This window comes from Phodopus roborovskii, unplaced genomic scaffold (assembly GCF_943737965.1).
Source record: "Phodopus roborovskii unplaced genomic scaffold, PHOROB, whole genome shotgun sequence".
Taxonomy (NCBI): Eukaryota; Metazoa; Chordata; class Mammalia; order Rodentia; family Cricetidae; genus Phodopus; species Phodopus roborovskii.
In genome coordinates, this window is record NW_026126447.1 from 31,790,702 (window position 1) to 31,810,054 (window position 19,353).

Genomic DNA, 19,353 nt, shown 5'->3' on the forward strand with positions numbered 1-19,353 from the left:
TGAGCTTTTGTGAGAATAGGTCTTCAGCTTTGGAAAATGGTGGTCCACCAGCTTTGCCGCTCCGGAGTTTGTTTGGGGAGTGGAAAGAGCTGGGTCGCTAGCCTTGTGAGTGATGGGCTGTATGACTTTGGATGATTCATTTCTAACTCTAGGCCTTGGTTTCCACAACAGCCTTGGCTAGAAAGACCTGTCCGATTAATGTTGTTGGGCTCCTGCTATTTTTTAATTTTTTTTGTATTGTTCCATTTTATTTTCATCGCCAGCCTGTGGGGTCAGCACTATCATTGTAGACTATTAGAGGAAGAAGCAAAAGCAGAGAAACAGGCTCACACTAGTCAGTGAGTAGTAAAGCCGGCATTCAGACTCATTCCTGGGTTTTCAGCTTCTTACCAAATCCATCAGACCATTTGTTTGGGTTGCACAAAACCCCCTGAAAAGGCAGCCATGGGTCATGTTTTGTTGATGAATATCAAGATATTACAGTGCTATATGGAATAAGCATTTATGCATTCATATTAAGAAGAAGATAATGAGAGGGTTACCTATGTGGCCTGCATTTGTCTTTTTTCCACTAGACAACTTTAGGGAGTGCACCAAGGTCTGACAGTAGCATCACGATAAACACAAACAATTTTAGGGGGTATGTCAAGGGCTGACAGTTATACCTCAATAAACACAAAGTGCCACTTGTTCTTAGGGTTTAGAAGCCACCACTAGAGAGCTCCATAGACTCCTCAGGCACTGAAAATGCCCAGAACTCCCAAAGATAATTCTGGTTTTAACCACTAGCAATACATGCAGAAAGTGATTCATTGAGGGACCTTCTTCCCCTTTTACTGGACCTTGAAGAAGAAAATTGAGAAGTGGGCATTATCTTTCCTGCCATTCATGATGCCACAATAGGAGTGATTTGGGGGATGTGTAGAGATGGCAGGGTTCACCTGTTCTCTGCTGGGAATTCAAGTTCTGAGTTTCAAGCCTTCAGTTTTCTTGTCTATAAAATCATATGAGTAACATTTATGTTCAAGGAAAAGTGTTAGTGTGTTTAAGATGACATTTAACAGCTGTCAAAGTTGCCCTTTTGAACAGTTACTGCAGGTTTATGGAACTGTAATTAGTTTGGAGTATAATATGTCTGGATATGTTTGTTTTTCCTTTCAATGTCACATGTTCTCCCAGTGGAGATTGTAGACTCGGTGGAGGCCTATGCCACAATGCTGAGAAACATCTTTGATTTCAATGCCTTGAAGGAGCTACTGTCCGGTCCAAACCGACTGAAAATCCGCATAGACGCCATGCATGGAGGTACAGACTTGTGACTCTGCAAAGATGGGGGTGGCTCTCTGCTGTGTGTGCCATGATTGCCTTCATGGCCCTCTCTCAGGCCTCTGGTGGCTTAGGCAGAGTTATTTCACAACCATTTCAAACCTCTATTTTCACAGTTACAAATCTCATTGTAGGTGCACAGAACAGTAGAGACATCCCTCATGGTAAGCTGGTGTGAAGGTCAGGGTTTTCACACTAAGCCCTGGGCTTTGAGTCCCATGCAGCTGCTGTGCATACTCCCCTGTCCCTCAGCAGGTCACTCACATTCTCCTTGTGCACCCACACATACTTTGAAGGGTGACATTGGCTTGCTTGCTAGCGCTCTGTGGTGGGCATGTTCTCGAGCCCCACCCCCACCCCACCTGCTTCCACACACTCCTTTTCTTAGCAGAGGGTAAGGGCAAGCCGAGGATTAAACTCAGCAGCAACAGGATGTGTATCTCCCACCCTTCTTCCTCTGTGGGCTGTTTGACCAGGCCAGAAGGGACAGCCACATCTATGAGCCGAAGCCATGAGACTTTACCACATATAGAACATGAAGATTCATGACTATTTAGGTTTTATGCCTATTCTGCAGCAGTAATTCAAAAGTGCAGTGTATCTGAGTGGCAGGGATGTGGAACCCACACACTTGTCTGTGTGGTTGGTGAAGAATGCCTGTGCCTGAGCCCTTCTGTGGGTCTGTGCAGAGCTTCCTGATACGCTGCAGGCCACCCTGAGAAAATCTTCCCCTGCTGGGCTGCAGCCTTCCATTGGGTCCTTGTTGGCCTCCTTGTTTTGACAGAACAAGCCCACTTTCTCCTTCATGAGTAAGGTTTGTGTTACCAGCACTTTCCCGAGAGCCTGGTCTCAGAGCTGGGTTAGTTCCCAAATAACACACAGAGACTCTATTAATGATAAAGCTGTTGGCCAATGGCTAGAGCTTCTTATTGGCTAGCTCTGTCTTAAATATTAATCCATAATTAAAAATATATGTATTTCTACATGGTTTTACCTTACAGAGAATGACAGACTCGAGTCCTTGCTTCTTGAGATCACATCGAGACTCTGTCCTATGTTTCCCAGAATCCTCCACCTCTCCTAGTCCCACCTGTCTTGCTTCTCTATTGGACAACAGTGCTTTAATCATTAACCAATAAGAGAAACATATTTACAGAATGACATCTCCCATCAGGATTGCATTACCCTCAGCTAGTTAGCAGACACGAGGGCCTCATTTGTACATGTTTGGGGAATGGGCAGAGGCTCTGTAGGTGGCTCCCCTCATTGACTGTGATATCTAGGAATATGAAGCTGTCCACACCATTCTTATTCCCCAAGTATGTTCATCTCACCCTTCAACCTTCAACCATTTTAGTCAGTCTTCTGTTTTGACTCTTCGTACTTTAATTCATTACAGTTGTGGGACCATACGTAAAGAAGATCCTCTGTGAGGAACTTGGTGCCCCCGCAAACTCAGCAGTGAACTGCGTTCCCCTGGAGGACTTTGGAGGCCACCACCCTGACCCCAACCTCACCTATGCTGCTGACCTGGTCGAGACCATGAAGTCAGGAGAGCATGATTTTGGGGCTGCCTTTGATGGTGATGGGGTGGGTATAAGTACATCTAAATGAATTCTCATGCAAACTGGGCCTTGAATGGGGGGGAGAGGGTAGATAGTTTCTACCTGGCCACCGGAGCCTGGTGAGCGGCTCTCAAGGGCCTCTTGTTGCACTGGAGGCCAGGGCCAAGTGATTAAAAGACCTCCTTGAGCAGAAACAAGAGTCTTTGAAATGTAACCAATGCATTTAATTTCAGGCACTCAAATGTGCTGAGTGGAGGGTTTAGGCCCCATTTTAGGATTTAATGACTATACCTCATAAGCTCTTGAAGTTCTAGATACTTGTCCTAAGGTAGGTCTTAGCCAGCCTGATTAATCATTTAACCTTTAGAGAAGGATTTCATCTTATAATGTTCCTATGCATCCATTAATACTAGCTGGATTATGAAACTATTTAGAGCCAATATAATGATTATGTTAAGAGAATTACCATTCTATTCTTTCTCTAAAATGAAAATTCTGTGTATAAATTGCTCCTTTCATTGGTGACCATGTGAAAACAAAGGAGATTATGTCTTAGGTGTGTCATAGACAGTAAGTGCTCTGTTTGTTACATTGAGTTTTTATTTTAGTCGCTTTACCAGCTAAAAGCTACTGCTTCCTGAAAGCTAATTTTCCCCACATCCAATTTTAGGAAAATCAAAGGGGCTCATAGCAGGTACTGTATCACAATGCATCTTCCAATGCACCGTGGGCTGGCATTCCCCCTCCCACTCATGGGTGCTGTGCATGAGGCACCTCAGAAGCAATGAAGGTGGTAGCCTTTCTGTTGGGTCCAGTATCAAATGGGGGAACCATGATTTAGCAGCCCTTCCTTAAAGAAGTCTGTCTTTGTTCCTCAAAGGATGCCCAGCAGACCTGTCAGACTGCATCAACAGCCAACATTTCCTCCCTTGTACATCCTTTCCTCTCCTCTGGGAAAGGCATGATTGGTTCCAGAGTCTGGAAAGGTCTAGGAGGTTAAAGTTAGTGGGCCCCTGGAGGGAGAACAGAGAGTTTAGCTCAAAGCGGGGGTGGTGCTTGCACTTTAATTGAAACCATTCTTAACTTGTGAGCACGGAGGTGCCTTTGGTCCAACAGCACTGTACATATCCGCTAAAAATGCAGTGTTTAAAGCCCAGTGTGAGCATAGGATCCATTTTGGATTTTCTGACTCTGCAGATAATGGTTTGCTGTTGTTCGCTGTTTGATTAAAAGGTCTTACTTTGAATCTCCTTCCTTCCAAAGGATCGGAACATGATTCTGGGCAAGCATGGGTTCTTTGTGAACCCTTCCGACTCTGTGGCCGTCATCGCCGCCAACATCTTCAGCATTCCGTACTTCCAGCAGACTGGGGTCCGTGGCTTTGCCCGCAGCATGCCCACAAGTGGCGCCCTGGATCGGTAGGTCTCCGTTCTTGGGCCCACCTGTCTCAAATCACGATGCTCTTCCTTATGAGCTTCCCTGTGCCTGGAGCATGTGTCCTCCCCTTTGAGCATGGCCAGCTGCTCAAAGGGGAGCTTTCCTGAATGAGGCATTTGCAGGGTTTGCCCTTTTCCAAACTCCTCCTCCAGCATCCTGCTCTCCTGTCCAGCACTCACCACCCTGATTTCTGACAGGCTCTGTTTGATTGGCTCTCCAGCTAGGCTATCACTTCTACAGAGAAAACAGTTTTTTTTTTTTTTTGGTCAGCATCCTAGATTCTGCTTAGTAGTGTGCCTAAATATCGTAGGGTATACATATATTCACTGTTTTTCTTCTAGTGGATGAGTAAGTGAATGTTTGTGAGTAAATGAATGTGTGCTACTTTGTAGTCAAGCCATTATTTTTGAACTATGCAGGATCATTTTTGTTGAGCAGTGTGCATGTAAAACAATTAAAAATAAAAAGTAATAAACAGGGTGCTTTTAGAACATGTTAGGTGCTCAGGAATTTTTTGCTAACTAGCTGATTAAGAGTGAATGAGTAAAAAGGCCATGACCATAAGAAAGAAGGGTGGGCCAGGCACTTACAGTGGTAGCTAAGCTTTAGGAATGGTCCCTTGACCAGGACAATAAATATTTTACATGTTTGATTAAGTCATCCAATTAAATGCTGTTAATATTAAATGCTGTTAATAGCCCTACTTTACTGGAGAATGTTAAAAAGTCAAGGAGGCTGTTAGACTCAGCGAGCTGGCAAGTGGCTAAGTCAGGATTTGAATGCAGAGCCCCAGCTCCTAACGGCTAGAGCATACGGTGTTCACTTTGGAGATGAGGTGGTCACAGAATTACTGCTGGCTTCACTTTAGTTAGTTAATAAGAAAAGCATGATTGATGCCAGGACAGTGAGCTTTTGTGGAGTCCCTCCTGTTTTCCATCGCATGATCCTCCTGGCACCTTGACTGCAAGACCGAGAAGCAGAGTCAGGAGTTGCCAGCCTTACTAAGATGCTACAGCTGACCCAGAGCAGTACCGAAGCCTATGTTTCTGCCTCCAGACCTGACACTGGAGCTCTGAGCTGCTTGGTGGCCCTGAAATGCCTTCTGTGTCTTGTCAGAAGTACTTGAATTAGAAAACTGATAAACTGTATAGACTCAAAACTGAAAAACCTTATCTGAAATAAAAGTGCTCTTATGGATCCCAGAATCATAGATTTGATTTTCCTCCCTGTCAGAATCATAGGTTTGATTTTTTTTCCCCCCCTCCCTGTTCGAATCCTGACGCTTGTCACTCAGCTTTGCTTGGAAGAAAAGGACAAGTATCCTGGAACGCAAACCTCACAGAGATTGCACTAAAACTATCAGGCAACTTCAACTATTCAGACATAAGGGGAATTTTTTTTGGGGGGGGGCAGGGTTAAAAAAGTCACTCCAGAGTTCTTCCCTCATCCATTTATCTATCAGTGCTGGGAGTCTGCTGAGGGCCTTGTGCATGCTAAGCATGCTCCCCACTACTGAACTATAGTTGCAGCCCTTCCCAGAGGTCTTCTGTAGTCTAAAGCTGTAAAGGAAGGGGAAAAAGATTTGTTGGAGGAGAACAAGGCTACTTACCAGAATGGGTGAGGCTGTTAGGAATGGAGACCCCACAGCTAGGAATCTGGTTATAAGAAAGAAACCTTGGCTGGAAGCTGAGTATAGGCTGTGGGTCATCTGCCTGAGTGCTTGCTCTGAACCTTCCCTGTGCAATGCTGACCCCTGTGATTGTTAATAAACACATCAAAACACCATTCTGTTGCTCTTTATGGGATGCTTACCAGTGTGTTTTTGTACCCAGACACATGGGTTTAAATGCCCCAACCCTGCTGTTTTACTCCTGTTAAACCTCAAGTATTAGACTGTGATCTGAATAAATCCTTTCTTCTCCTCTTCTCCACCTTCCTCTGAGTCCATATAGAAGAGCCCCTTGTGCCCAAGTTTCTTTTCTGATTTTCCAATATACACAGAATTATGTCTACCTCTAAGAAATGTTAAATGGGACCCTTGGTTACAGTGATGGTCGCTCTTCTCCATCCTCACATGGCTCTGCTCACAGTCCTGCTGTGATGTAACTTTGATTTCATGCCTTTCAAGGGTAGCAAATGCCACAAAGATCGCTTTGTACGAGACTCCAACTGGCTGGAAGTTTTTTGGGAACTTGATGGATGCAAGCAAACTGTCCCTTTGTGGGGAGGAGAGCTTTGGGACTGGTAAGTTGCATCATACTAGCAGTTTCTCTCCCGCAACTGCTGCCTCGGGGGAAAGTTTAGACTGCCTAGATCTTAGGATAGCAGCAGGAGCCAGTGAACCCTAAATCAAGGCATGGTTTATTTATGACAGCCTGGTGAAGTATACACATTGACAAAGCAGTGGGCACATTTGGACAGGAGGGCTGGCTTTACTTTAGGAGGATTACAACTACCGAACAGGAAGTTTGGGGGCCTCCTTGGCAGCTTTGCACATTGAGGGATTAAACACACGATAAACAGTTTTCTTCCCTTAGTGGCCAAGGAAACCTTAACAAATGTTTTCATTTCTAAGGAGAAATATGGTAGAGCATGTTTTGTTTTGTTTTTATGTAAGAAGAGGTTTTGGCATGTCATTAAATCTTTCCCTTTCATGGAGCCAAGTTTTCTATAGCAACAAATTATGATGTTTTATTAGGGTTAACTGAAGGAGGGTTAACCTTGAGGGTGAAACTAAGTTGATGGGTGCTAAAAATGTGTGAGGGTCTAGGTGTGGACTATAGCTGGAGAAGGGTGACACGGAGTAGGGTCTGGTGATCGCTGAGCCCCATTCCTATGCTTTCCACTCTCATCTCTGCCAGTCCAAACTCTGACCTGAGCTCTGGCCTCCCCCATGGCTTTCCCTATTGTCCCATTGCGCCTATATCAGCTGCCCTTTTCCAGACATCTGCACAGGCTTGCACTTATTTCTAGCCAGCTAGGTTGCAAGGCAATCAAATATTCCCATCTCTCTTTGCCCAACATTTGAAAGTAAAGGGTCTCATCTCTGTGGTACTTTTATTACTGTCTGATCACCTTTTAGGAAAGAAAAAGTCAAAACCAAGTATTTGCTAAGTCTTGCAGTTGCAAAGGATAATCAGGACCAAATACTGACCTCTGAACCCAGAATTTGTGGTGGGAGGTGTAAGCTGATGGACTTGGGACAGGTTTTTATGAAGTTTTGTGCAGTTCACGGTTCTTGGGAGAGTGGCAGTGCTTCTTGATAACAAATTGACCTGATAGAATTGAATACTGAAAAACATTGGTGAAGTGTAGCAATGGTGGGGCACACCTTTAATCCCAGCACTTGGGAGGCAGAGGCAGGTGGATCGCTGAGTTTGAGTTTCAGGACAGCCAGGTCTACACATAGAAACCCAGTCTGAATCACCCCAAACCCACCCCACCCCCCACCACGCTCCAACAGAAAAGAAAGGAAGGGAGGTGAATTTGAGGGGTGAACAATGTCCTCAAAGGATACTAGATTTTCCAGAATTCTGAGTCTTTAATAAGAGAATAATAGGTTACTGCTTAGTCCTATCCTACTTCATAAAATGTATTCTCCAGTCAGTTGAGGTATAGCACCAGCTATTCTTCTAGTCTTCCTCTCCTTCATTTTCTTTGCTAGGAACTGAGCCTTGAGCATGCTAGGCAAATACTCCACCATAGAGCTATAACCTCAGCTTAGATATATAGAGCTTCCAAGGAAGATGGCAGCATCCCATGTCTGGAGATGTTGCAGGCAAACTATGCCAATGGGACTAGGCTTAGACCCTGTTTATATTTAACTCAGGCATACTGTTACCTGCATGCATGCCTCTTCACCTGTGTCTTTGTGCTCATCTGCAAGGATGGGAGACATACCTTGGTACTTGGAACATTCTGGCATTGATTCTTGTTTGTTGAATATAGAGTGAAGTTCATGTTAACACATTTCCTGCCATCCAGGCACTTACTATTTTCCAACAAAGGTACTCTGTAGAAAGGAAACTCAATTCTAGAGCAGTCAAGAGGCTGTGCAGGAGATGAGCTAAGTGGAGAGTTGGGAGTTCTTGGGGAACAATCCTTTGAGGGCTGGAGTGGGCTAAAGAAGGCTTTCTGAGGAGACAGTCCTTTCCAGCTAGTGCTAGTAGAGCACAGAACGGGAAACTCGATGGCATCCCACAGCTAGGAACTGGCTATTCTTGAGCAAACCCTTCTTGAGAATTGCTCTGAGCCAACAGTGGCCACAGCTCATAGTCAAGAGTATAGAGTATGATCATGGGAGTTGGTGGCAATAGCACCTCCAGAGAGGTCAAGGGTACCACCTTGCATGAGTATGAGGTGAAAGCATTTGCAGAAAATGTTTGCCAGGCTACTAGGGGTGCATGGAAATTTCCAAACAGAGAGATCTGATGTTCAGGGGAATAGGGAGAGAGAGAGAGAAAGGGAGAGAGAAGACACTGACACTCTCAGAGAATTCCATGTTGCTGTTTTCCAGCTGTCCTATCCATCTCAGGCTGTCATCTGGCAGAGGCTGATGCCAGGGCAGCTCCTGAGATGCCCATGCTAGTAAATGTAACCAAATCCCTAAATGATTAACCCTTGGCTCCTACAGCCAGGGTTGACATTTTTCTTACCCAGGGACCCAGAGCGTGCCCTGACTGGGCCCAGTGTGTCCTTACCACAAGGTGCTGATTAAGCTGAAGTGCAATGGCAGGTGTTGCAAGGTGCTGAAAGGGCAGATTTCCTAAGGCTGCAGTTAGGTCCTGCACTGGAGCAAGATTGAAGACACCAAGAGAGAAACCCAGCATTACCACTACCATTCTGCAAGTGTGGGTGACAGTAGCTTCTCTTCCTTACATTTTAGTGAGCTTGAATTCTCATACCTTTAGGGGTTGGAAATGTTTCCATGACCTAGAGGAGAAGACATTTATTTTTCCATTTTCTTTCCACTATATACAATGAAAGACATTATTTTTTGAAAGCTTAATATGGTGAATGGCAAACATCACTTTCCCCTAAAAATTCCGTTTTTCTCCTTATTACTAATAGCATCTTGCATTTACATTATAAAACACGCAACGGTTTGTAAGTCTCCACTTGCTGGTGTGCAGGATGTTTCACAGCTGTGCGAGAGGGCAGCCTTCTCTCCCTTGTTTTCAAGTGGCAAAACAGAGGCTTTGAAAAAGTAAAGCAACTAATTTAGACCCAAATGTCTCCTTAAAATAACAACTCAAGTTGAGATTTTTCTGCCTCTTACTAAAAAGCACTTTTTATTGAATCACAGCTATGAAAGCAAGTTAGCAACGCAGGCACCATGCCACTTCTCCCACTTCTCCTTAGGAACTGTTACTATTCATGAGAGCACTGAAGGAAATGGAATTTATCCAGCCTCCCTGAGGGTTACCCATGTTATCTGGAGTTTTCTTCCATCCAAAATCAATAGAGCACAAGAGACTGAAGACCCCACAAGTAGAGTAGAATGCATGTTGACATCACCCAAGGCGGGTGCTTCATTTATGATAGTGAGTGTATGATTTAGTTATTTCCAAATAACTTGGTCAAAGTTGGTAAGACTTTTAGGTTTCATTTTTCTCTTAATAGAAAAAAATATCTAAGTTTCTTATTTAGAAGTGGAAGCATATCCATGCTCTCAGCCAAGCTCCCTCCCACCCCTCTAAGGACAGAAAAAAAGTCAATGCACACTTCTTCTTTATAATTTATTTAAATTTAAAAGGAGTTGCCAGGTGTGGTGGCTGACAACCTGTAGTTGTCAGAGCTTTTGAGGGTGGAGGCAGGAAAGTTATAGGTTCTCCCGGCAGGGACACACAGGGAGATCCTGTCTGTAAAACACAGAAGGGGTTGGAGAGATGTTCAGCAGCTAAGGGCACCCATTACTCTTGCAGAGGGCATGGGCTCAGTTCCCACCACCCATTATGGGTGGCTCTCAGCTTCCTCTAAGGCCACTTCAGACTTTTTGATACTCTCTTCAGTCTCCACAGACTCCTGCATGCATGTAGTGCACGTAAACACACACACAGCCTCATACACATACTCTATGACTAAATGAATAGAACTTGAGAAAACTCTTGTGTTTTCTTAAACAAAAAGGAAAGGGAAAACCAGTGGAGTGCAGATAAGTAATTTTGAACTATCACGGATCTCCAGTATATTGGAGGAAGCTGCCAGAATTCTCAGTATGAACTATTCCAAAACATCTCATTTGTAAAAGCCATGACAGGCAGAGAGCTTTTTATTCCTTAAAATAGCAGTAAAGGCAAAAGTCTGTAGATAATGAAATTATGTAAACATTTCCAAAACATGTTATATAAAGCCTTATAATGTACTGCCTGTAGTCTCTAGTCTTGCAGCATCTGGGTTTTAAGATGTCACTTCACTTCTTGTTCTGGTTGGTTTTTGTCAGCTTGACACAAACGTAGTTATATCTGGGAAGAGGGAATCTTAATTGAGAAAATGTCTCCATTAGATTGGTCTTTAGGCAGCTTGTGGGGAATTTTCTTGATTAATGATTGATGGAGAAAGGCCGAGCCCATTGTGGGTACTGCCACCTCTGGGCAGGTGGTCCTTGACTGTATACAAAAGCTGACTGAGCAAGCCATGTGTTTAGGCCAGTAGGCAGCATACCTCCAAGATGTCTGCTCCTGTTCCTGCTTTGAATTCTTGCCTTAACTTCCCTTCCCCCATGTTGCTTTTGGTCATGGTGTTTATCACAGCAATAGAAATCCTGACAAAGATACCCTAAAAGTGCCATCCATCAAAGAGAAAAATGTTGGAAAGAAAAACTTTATTTATTTTAATAAAAAAGAGAAAGTGTTGGAGGCAATGAATTAATTAACTTGCTCATTCATGCTCACATCCACAGTTCCTTGCTAAATTTCACATGCTGTACTATCAGAAGTAGTTGCAAAAATAACAAGTCTCTAAGAAGCACAGGGTTAGTGGGGAGGGGCTCAAGGAGTATGATTATCAGCCCAGAGATCTTGCTTGGGTTGCTGTAGAAGAAGAAAGAAAAAGTAACTCAAAATTGCTCAGAGTAGTTGGGAGCTAGTCTTAAGGAGGAGAGAATATTTGAGTTGGGGATAAAAGGATAAAGACACAAAGAGAAGTGTGGTGATATATTATGATTTATTAAAGCTTGCCTGAGGAATGTAAAAGTAAAGCTAGGCACAAGCTATAGATGTCAGACAGTGATGATACACACCTTTAATTCTAGCAGCCATAATAGCTAGCCAAGCAGTGGTTGTACACACCTTTAATACCAGGATTCAGTAAACAAAAGCAGATGAATCTCTCTGAGTTCAAGGCCACCCAGGGCTCCATGAGATTAAATCAGTCTAAAAGAGCAACAGAGCTCACACCTTTAATCTCAGGACTCATGAGAGATATTTAAGACAGGAACAGGATCACAGAGCTGGCATTCATTCTCCAGCCACATTGAGGGAAGGCAACAGTCCAAGGCTTGGTAAGCGCTCACAGAGACAGGATCAGCCCTTTCATCCTGAGGTAGAGGCAAGAGCTAGTGGCTTGTCTCTGGGTCATTTATTTATTTGTGTTACAATTGGCACCCATAATGGGCCTTGAACCTACCACCCTGAGATTAAGAGTCTCATGCTCAAGACATCCCCAACCATGTCCAGTGCCAGCATCATCCCAGATACTCTGAAGCACCAGGGAACACAAGATCAAGTGCAAAGGCAAGGAGGACAAGAGGACATGGAAAGAACTCACGATATGGCAGATGGGAAACATGATTCCAAAGATCATGTGGGGTCCTCAGAAAACTAGTTCACTGTGGTGTATTCTTTGTTTTGATTTTTAAAAAAAGTTAAAATGCTAAAAGTCAAAGTTTTGACTCATGGCAGGTTTCTAAAAAAGTCTTTCTACACACACACACATACAGTCACAGACACACATGCACGCACGCACACACACACACACACACACACACACACACACAGAGCCACAGTCTCACAGTCATGCATGCAAAGGAGATAATTTCTTAATTTGGTGACGATTTTAGCTGGGACCTCAGCAAAAAGGAGGATTGTGTCCCAGTCACCAAACCGGTCCTCACTGGTTTAAAGAAAGTTCTAGTACAGGGTTGCCCACTAGAGTTAGATATTTTGTGCTAAGCTGCTTCTCAGAAGGGTGGTACCCATGTAATTCAAGAACACTTAGCAGGGTCTCATTTCTGTTAAACATCCCCTACCACCCAAGGTTCTAACTTAAATCCGTGGATGTTTGTCAAGAAGTACCAGTTGCTCGTTGTGGTTTTAATTTATCTTCTTAAAAATAGTGCCAGTCTTTTGTTACATTAATAATCAATTAATTTTTATACGAATTGCCCATTGTATCTTTGGTGTACTTGTGTTTATTTAGATCTTGCTTTCTTATTAATAGCATTCTTTTCTACACTAAATATTGTAAATATCTGTTTTGCAGTTGTAAATAATATAGATTCTTTAAACTGTATCAGTGACCTTTAATTAATATCATAGTGCTATATAGAAATAAGCATTTTTAAAGTAGATACACATGTCAGTTTCTCTTTATGAATAATGGATTTGCTTGTATTTATTACTCTCAAGAAACTTACATATTTTCTAGTGTCTAAAGGCTTTCAGGTGCCCCCACCCCCACCTTTTCCAGTTTTTTAAGACAAGGTTTCATATAGCCCAGGCTGGTTTTGAACTTCTGATCTTCTTTCCTCCACTTCTCCAATGCTGGGATGACATGTATACACTATCTTATTTACCTAGCAGGGGTTTCAACTTCTGAATTTGGATTGTTTTCTTTTTAAGGAAAACACCCTAAAGTTTCTTTATAGTTATGAGCCCATTATGCTAACAGCATTAAAAGCAATCCATCCCCCCCCCCATAGGCTCAAAGTGCGACTTTATTGACTTGAGTCTCCCCTGTATCCACATCTCTATCTGGGTGATTTGCTTTGTCTCATTGTGCTTCAGGCTTTTATGTGTACTGAAATTCACAAGGCATGTTTCTTTGAGATTGATTTGGAACCTTTCCTCTCACACCAATACTTTATAATTGATACACCAGGCTTTACCAGATCATCCCACAGATGCTTTATTGGCATCTACCTATGGTTCCTAAGTTTCTTCCATTGTTTGCCAGGGCTGTGCCACTTTGTTAAACACATGTGCCCTTTCACTTGCTGGAGTCCTCTGGAGAGCCCTTGACTGCTTTAGAAGTCTATGTACTGCTGGGCTTGCTCTCAAGGCCTCTTCAAAAGCCAAGTTTCTCATTGCCTTGCAGGTTCTGACCACATTCGTGAGAAAGATGGACTGTGGGCTGTGCTGGCCTGGCTCTCCATTCTGGCCACCCGAAAACAGAGCGTGGAGGACATCCTCAAAGACCACTGGCAGAAGTTTGGTCGGAATTTCTTTACCAGGTAGGACACAGTCTGGATTGAGTTTGAGGGATCATGGGGAGAGAGATTTCTCAGGGACAATGTCTATCCTATCTGTAATGAGACTGGCACCCAAGCCTTCGTAGCTTCTTTAACTGGGGATTTTGAAAATGATCTTGTCAGGGTGCAGATGAAGTCAATTTTTAAGCCAACCATAAAGAACAAGGATTTTAAAAAATTAGCTAGCCCAATCAAAAGAATAAGCATTATTTATAAGCACTTTAAATGTACCTGTCAGGTGAACAGGGTAATAACATCGAGTTTAGAGTCACAGAAATAGATTTGAATTTTATTTCATTTCTGAGTTTAACCTCTGTGTTCAGTTTCCTGTAGAAAGAGGAATGTTGGTTTGGCTGTTGAGAGAATTAAGTGAAATCAGAGTCTGAAGATGTTTTGTAAACTCTGAGGCTCAAAAAGCCTGGAAATGTTTCTCCTTACATTCTGGAAATAATGCTCAGTTCAGATCAACTTTCTGACTCATTTAATAGGATCCCATGATACTGGTCAGCATCTCATCCATTGATCCAAAAAATATTTACTATCTATTTTTCTTTATCCCAGGTGCTAATTATTCTGTAGGAAAAATTATTTAAGAACACTTAACAGCTCTTTATCATATATACTTGTATTTTTAAGACGTGTTAAAATGTGAGGAGTGGGAGAGTGAAGTGTCCGTGTGGTCAGTATGTGGGAAGCTTAGGGGTCAACCCCTTGTACCCCCAAATTACGTTTTGCCAGTAGTGTTTTTCATTATTTCTTTTTATTTATTTATTTACTTACTTTTCTTATTTTACATATCAATTCCAGTTCTTCCCTCTCTGTCTCTCCCTCCCTCCCACTGTCCCATGATCCCCGACCACCCTCCCATCCCATCCCCCCCACCCACTCTACATTAGGGTGATGTCTTCCTGGAGAAGTCATCTAAATCTGTCAAGTCATTTGGAATAGGGACTAGGCCCTCCCTCCTGCCTCTAGGTTAAGGGAGTATCCCTCCATGGGGGATGTGTTCCCAAAGTCCTTTCCTGCACCAGGGATACATCCTGGTTCCACTGTCAGAGGTCCCTTAGACTGCTCAGGCCTTCTAACTGAGACCCATGTTCAGGGGGTCTGAGTTGGTCCAGTGCTGGTTTCCCAGCTATCAGTCTGGGGGTCCATGAGCTCCCACTTGTTCAGGTCAGCGTCTCTGTGGGTTTCTGTAGCCTGGTCTTGACCCTTTTTCTTATCACTACTTCCTCTCTGCAACTGGATTCCAGGAGTTGGGCTCAGTGTTTAGCTATGGGTGTCTGCTTCTGTTTCCATCAGCTACTAGATGAGGGCTCTATGATGGCAGATAAGTTAGTCATCAATTCATTATCAGGGAAGGGCATTTATGATAGTCTTTCCACTGTTGCTCAAATTGTTAGTTGGGGTTTTTCATTATTTCTAATTTGATTATCCCTTACTAAGTGAAAAATCAAATAGTTGTTTCCCTGAATCTCAATATTTTTATGAAAAGGGATATTAGATAAAGCAGTATATGTAAGAAATTTATGGATATAATTTCATTGGACCTGTTTCATTTTTTAAATTTAAAAAACAAACAAACAAACAAAAAAACAGGAATTCACTCACTATATTGCTCTGGCTGGCCTCAAACTTACAAAGATCTGCCTGCCTCTGTCTTATAAGTGTTGGCATTAAAAGGCTATTTTTGCCTGGCTATTTTTGTTTGTTTGGTTCTTATTTTTTTCCTTAGTTGCATTTTTTATAAAATGGGTACATTGGACTAGATACTTTTAGAAGAAAAAGAAAGTATTTATATTCCAGAACTGATAATCCATGGTCTTCAGGGAATCAGAAGCATATTAAACCTTAGGCAACTTGAGTTTGTTAACCTTTTAAGAGGATTACTCTTTTGTTGAATGCATTACACAAACAAACAAAAGACTACCATGTGTTATCATTGAAGAAGTCCTGGGAACCAATCAGGGATGTCCTCCCTAGGAGCAAGAACACCTGGTAATTCACAGTAGCAATCATGGATGCTGTAGATCCAGAGTTTTACAAAAACAACAGCATGTTTGTTGTTATGTTCTTTGGTGTCCCCTGAGTCATACAGACACCCTGAAAACACTCCTTGAATAGACATGAATGATCTTAAGAATGAACGGTAGCCAGAGTGGAGTAAGGTTGAGTGGTGCTCAGAGCTTCACTGTTGATACACAAACACACCCCCATGTTGGCAATGGTTCACCATATTTTTACTGCTTATCGAATGCAACTGCCAATCAAGCACTGCAAATCCAGTCTTCAGAACCCGCATTTATGATTCATGCTGACTCCACTGTGCCCTCCATTCACTGAGCAGTAGTGCTAGTCACCTTCTGCACCGGGGGTCTCACCTGAGCCTCAAGACAATCATCTGATAAGACAACTGAGATTCTGAGAATCAGGACAGCTGACCCTTCTATGCAGCAAGCAGCTAGTAGAAGCTGGAGGCGTAGCTTGCTCTGTTTGGTTACCAAGACAGGATTCTTTCCATTCCAGCCCTCTGTGTTTGGGATTTAAAAATCGCCTCTCCCAAACACCCAAAGGTCACAGGCATAAAGCACAGAAGCCTGGTTGTAATTTCTTGCTCTTTATCATTTTAACTGGAGGAAAGTGCCAACTTCAGGACAGAGGGGCTAGTTTGTCTCAGCTTCGTAGACTCCTGGAGCCAGAGTAAGTTGGCTCTAATTCTCCAGTACTCCTCGTGTCTCAGAGGTGTTATCTTGCACATCTTGTACTCATTTCACTATAGCAAGCAAATGGATTCTGACATCTCGGGCCTCTGTTTCAAGAGGATATGTGCCATCAGGTGAAGAAAGCATGCCAAGGTCTTTAACTTCACAAGAAAGAGGTTGAGAACAAGTCTTGAAAGAAAAATAATAATCACAGAATTTCATTTGTGCTACAGCTGTTTTCTTTTCTTGACCCCTTATTATCCACTTAAGGCATCCCTCTACCAAGCTAAATTTAAATCAGAATACACTCACTGCTGAAGGAGGCTGGTGTTTGAAGCATAACTAGGTAGCTTTTGGCTGCTTATCTGGTGTGTTATATTCCAGCCTTTTTCTAGGAAATTCTGTGGATCCTGGAACTCTGCTTAGCCACTGTCTCATAGCTTCCAAAACTGAGAGCAGGTATAGCCTTTACCTCATAAGAGCAAGAGGCATTTGGTATGACCAGAAGGACCAGAGTCATGTGGTATGACCCAGAGTTCTTGGGAGGTAATAGAACTGGTCATGTTCCCTCCTCAAGATGTAGGGATGCAGCAGTAGATGGTGTCTCCTTGAAGCCCTTAAAGCATCCTTGAACCTCTTTGTTTAGAAAAGCCAACCCGGGAGTTCTCTGGTTGTTCAGAAGGTCTTGTCCCTTTCCTCTGAACCCTCCTTTCATCCCCAGCACACATTCTCCCTGCTGGCTGATGAGTTCACAGGTTTTGCCAGCCTCCTGAAGTTAGATAGCTGTAGGGGAGGACCAAACAGGATGACAGTGCTGCTTGCCTTGGATGCCCTAATGTCAACTCAGGGGTCTCAGCTACTTAACTTCTTCCAGGTATGATTACGAGGAGGTGGAAGCTGAGGGTGCAAGCAAAATGATGAAGGACCTGGAGGCCCTGATGCTGGACCGCTCCTTTGTGGGGAAGCAGTTCTCAGCAAACGATAAAGTCTACACTGTGGAGAAAGCTGATAACTTTGAATATAGTGACCCCGTCGATGGAAGCATTTCAAGAAATCAGGTAAGTGAGAGATACCCCAGAGTGTCATCTCTGAAGCCTCAAGCAAAAAAATGAAAAAGGCCCGAGGTTGTGTTTCCTTGGCAGGGCCTGTTTTTCTGAGGCAATGGATCTCAACTGGTTTTCTGCCCAGTTCCATGTGACTCTCATAGGGAGGGTGGTTTTTTTGTTTTGTTTTGTTTTGGTGTTTTGTTTTGCCACGGGTCTTTGCAGTACCTCCATGCTAGCACTTTGAGCCTAGATGCCAGAGGGATTTTTGTACACCCTAAAATTATATCCAAAATGCCAAGTGGAATGTGTGGGAAAGTCTTAAAGATGTTGAAAATTGTTACTATGGCCCTAGATGTCAGTTTCTCTCTCTTCAGACACGATAGCAGTATGATGTCATGTGTGCACTCCTTTAATATACTCTAGAGTCAACAAAATATACTCTAGAGTCACAATAAGAATATGCCTCTCTAAGGAAGGCGTCCTGGTTAGAAATTTCCACTGTTAATTATCCATGGCCATCTGACAAGGCAGTGCTTAGTAGGACAGCATAGCTGACAATCTGACCTGCCCTGGGTGGTGACAGATGGCTGGGGTTTCTCATGATGGGTGCCTAAGGCTCCTGGCTGGTTACCCTTCTTGCTCCTTCTCACAGTCATTCAGCACCCAGGGTCTGCTCACTGTTGCCTGTTGTCAAGGAATGACGTCATGCCTGGGAATTCAGAAACAGACAAGGGGATGAAGGTGTTGGTGCACCCTAACCTTCCTGCTTGCTTTTCCCAAAGGGACACAGAGCTTTGGCTTGCTCTTACATGGCATCTGCCAGGTTTTGGAGGAGATGGGCTTTGGGAGTCACTGGAAGCCCCCCTGTAGAGAGTAGAGCCTCCCTATGTCTCCGTGTTAGCAAGTGGTATAGCCTCATGCCTTCTCAGTGAATGAGGACTCAGGATCAGTCTGGATGACCATAACTCAGGTCTTGCAGGAAGGAGGCCTGTAGAGGAGAGAGCAGCCCAGAGGATGGCAGAGCAGCCCAGAGGTTGGCAGAGCTGCGCCAGAGGTTGTAGTGCAGCCTTAAGAGCTAGAGCATAAGTTCAGAACACAAGTCCTCAACTCTGCAGGCACCTCATCCACAAGGGAGAGACAGGGCAGTGGCATCGTGGGAAGTTGGAGCTGTGTTCTGTGCCATAAGGAAGGAGACAGCAGTACCGCTTTGTAAGAAACTAGAGCACTTAGCGGGAAGATGGGGGAGGAGAGAAATGGCCCAAAGTAAACATAGGGAGGAGGTTTCAGAAGCTTCAAGTTGAAGCTTGGGGGTGAGGACAACCCTGCTACACTTCTAGAAAGCAAAACATGCTGGATGGGAGTGAATGTGCCGTCTCTGTTAACTAGCGAGAGAACACCTTCTGCGTCTCTCATCTGTGTCCTCGCATCAAATCTAAAGAATGGCACAGCTAGAACTGTGTAGTGGTGACAAGCGCCAGGGGAGAAGTGTCCCTTCCATCCGGTCAGTCTTTGGCATCATACAAATAGACCCATACAGAGTGAAGGGACCTTCTGCAAATGTCTGATGTAGCCTCTCTTGCTTACACTGGGAAAATAGCTGTCTGAGAGTCTTCGACCTCTCCTTAAGTAAGGCATAAAGGTACTGGAGGGAAGGGAAGGAGAAAAAGGCCCTGCACCACCACAGACCTCACTTTGAGTTATCAGTCATCAGGTGACTGACCATTGGATCATGCAGGGTTAGTATGAGCATCTGCCCCTACTGCCCAGGGCACATGGCCCCTTTCTGAGATTCCCTCCCAGTGTTCTAT

At 43.7% G+C, this 19,353-nt stretch overlaps 1 protein-coding gene across 1 annotated transcript in view; it reads left to right on the top strand.

Annotated features, from left to right (window-relative positions):
• The window catches only part of Pgm1 (phosphoglucomutase 1), a 56,835-nt gene that overhangs the window by 31,198 nt on the left and 6,284 nt on the right, over positions 1–19,353 (top strand). The window contains exons 4-9 of the mRNA XM_051188229.1: positions 1,180–1,305; positions 2,726–2,916; positions 4,155–4,309; positions 6,457–6,572; positions 13,644–13,779; positions 17,374–17,557. Coding sequence (XP_051044186.1) covers positions 1,180–1,305; positions 2,726–2,916; positions 4,155–4,309; positions 6,457–6,572; positions 13,644–13,779; positions 17,374–17,557 — 908 coding nt within the window. The remainder of the gene's footprint in view (positions 1–1,179; positions 1,306–2,725; positions 2,917–4,154; positions 4,310–6,456; positions 6,573–13,643; positions 13,780–17,373; positions 17,558–19,353) is intronic.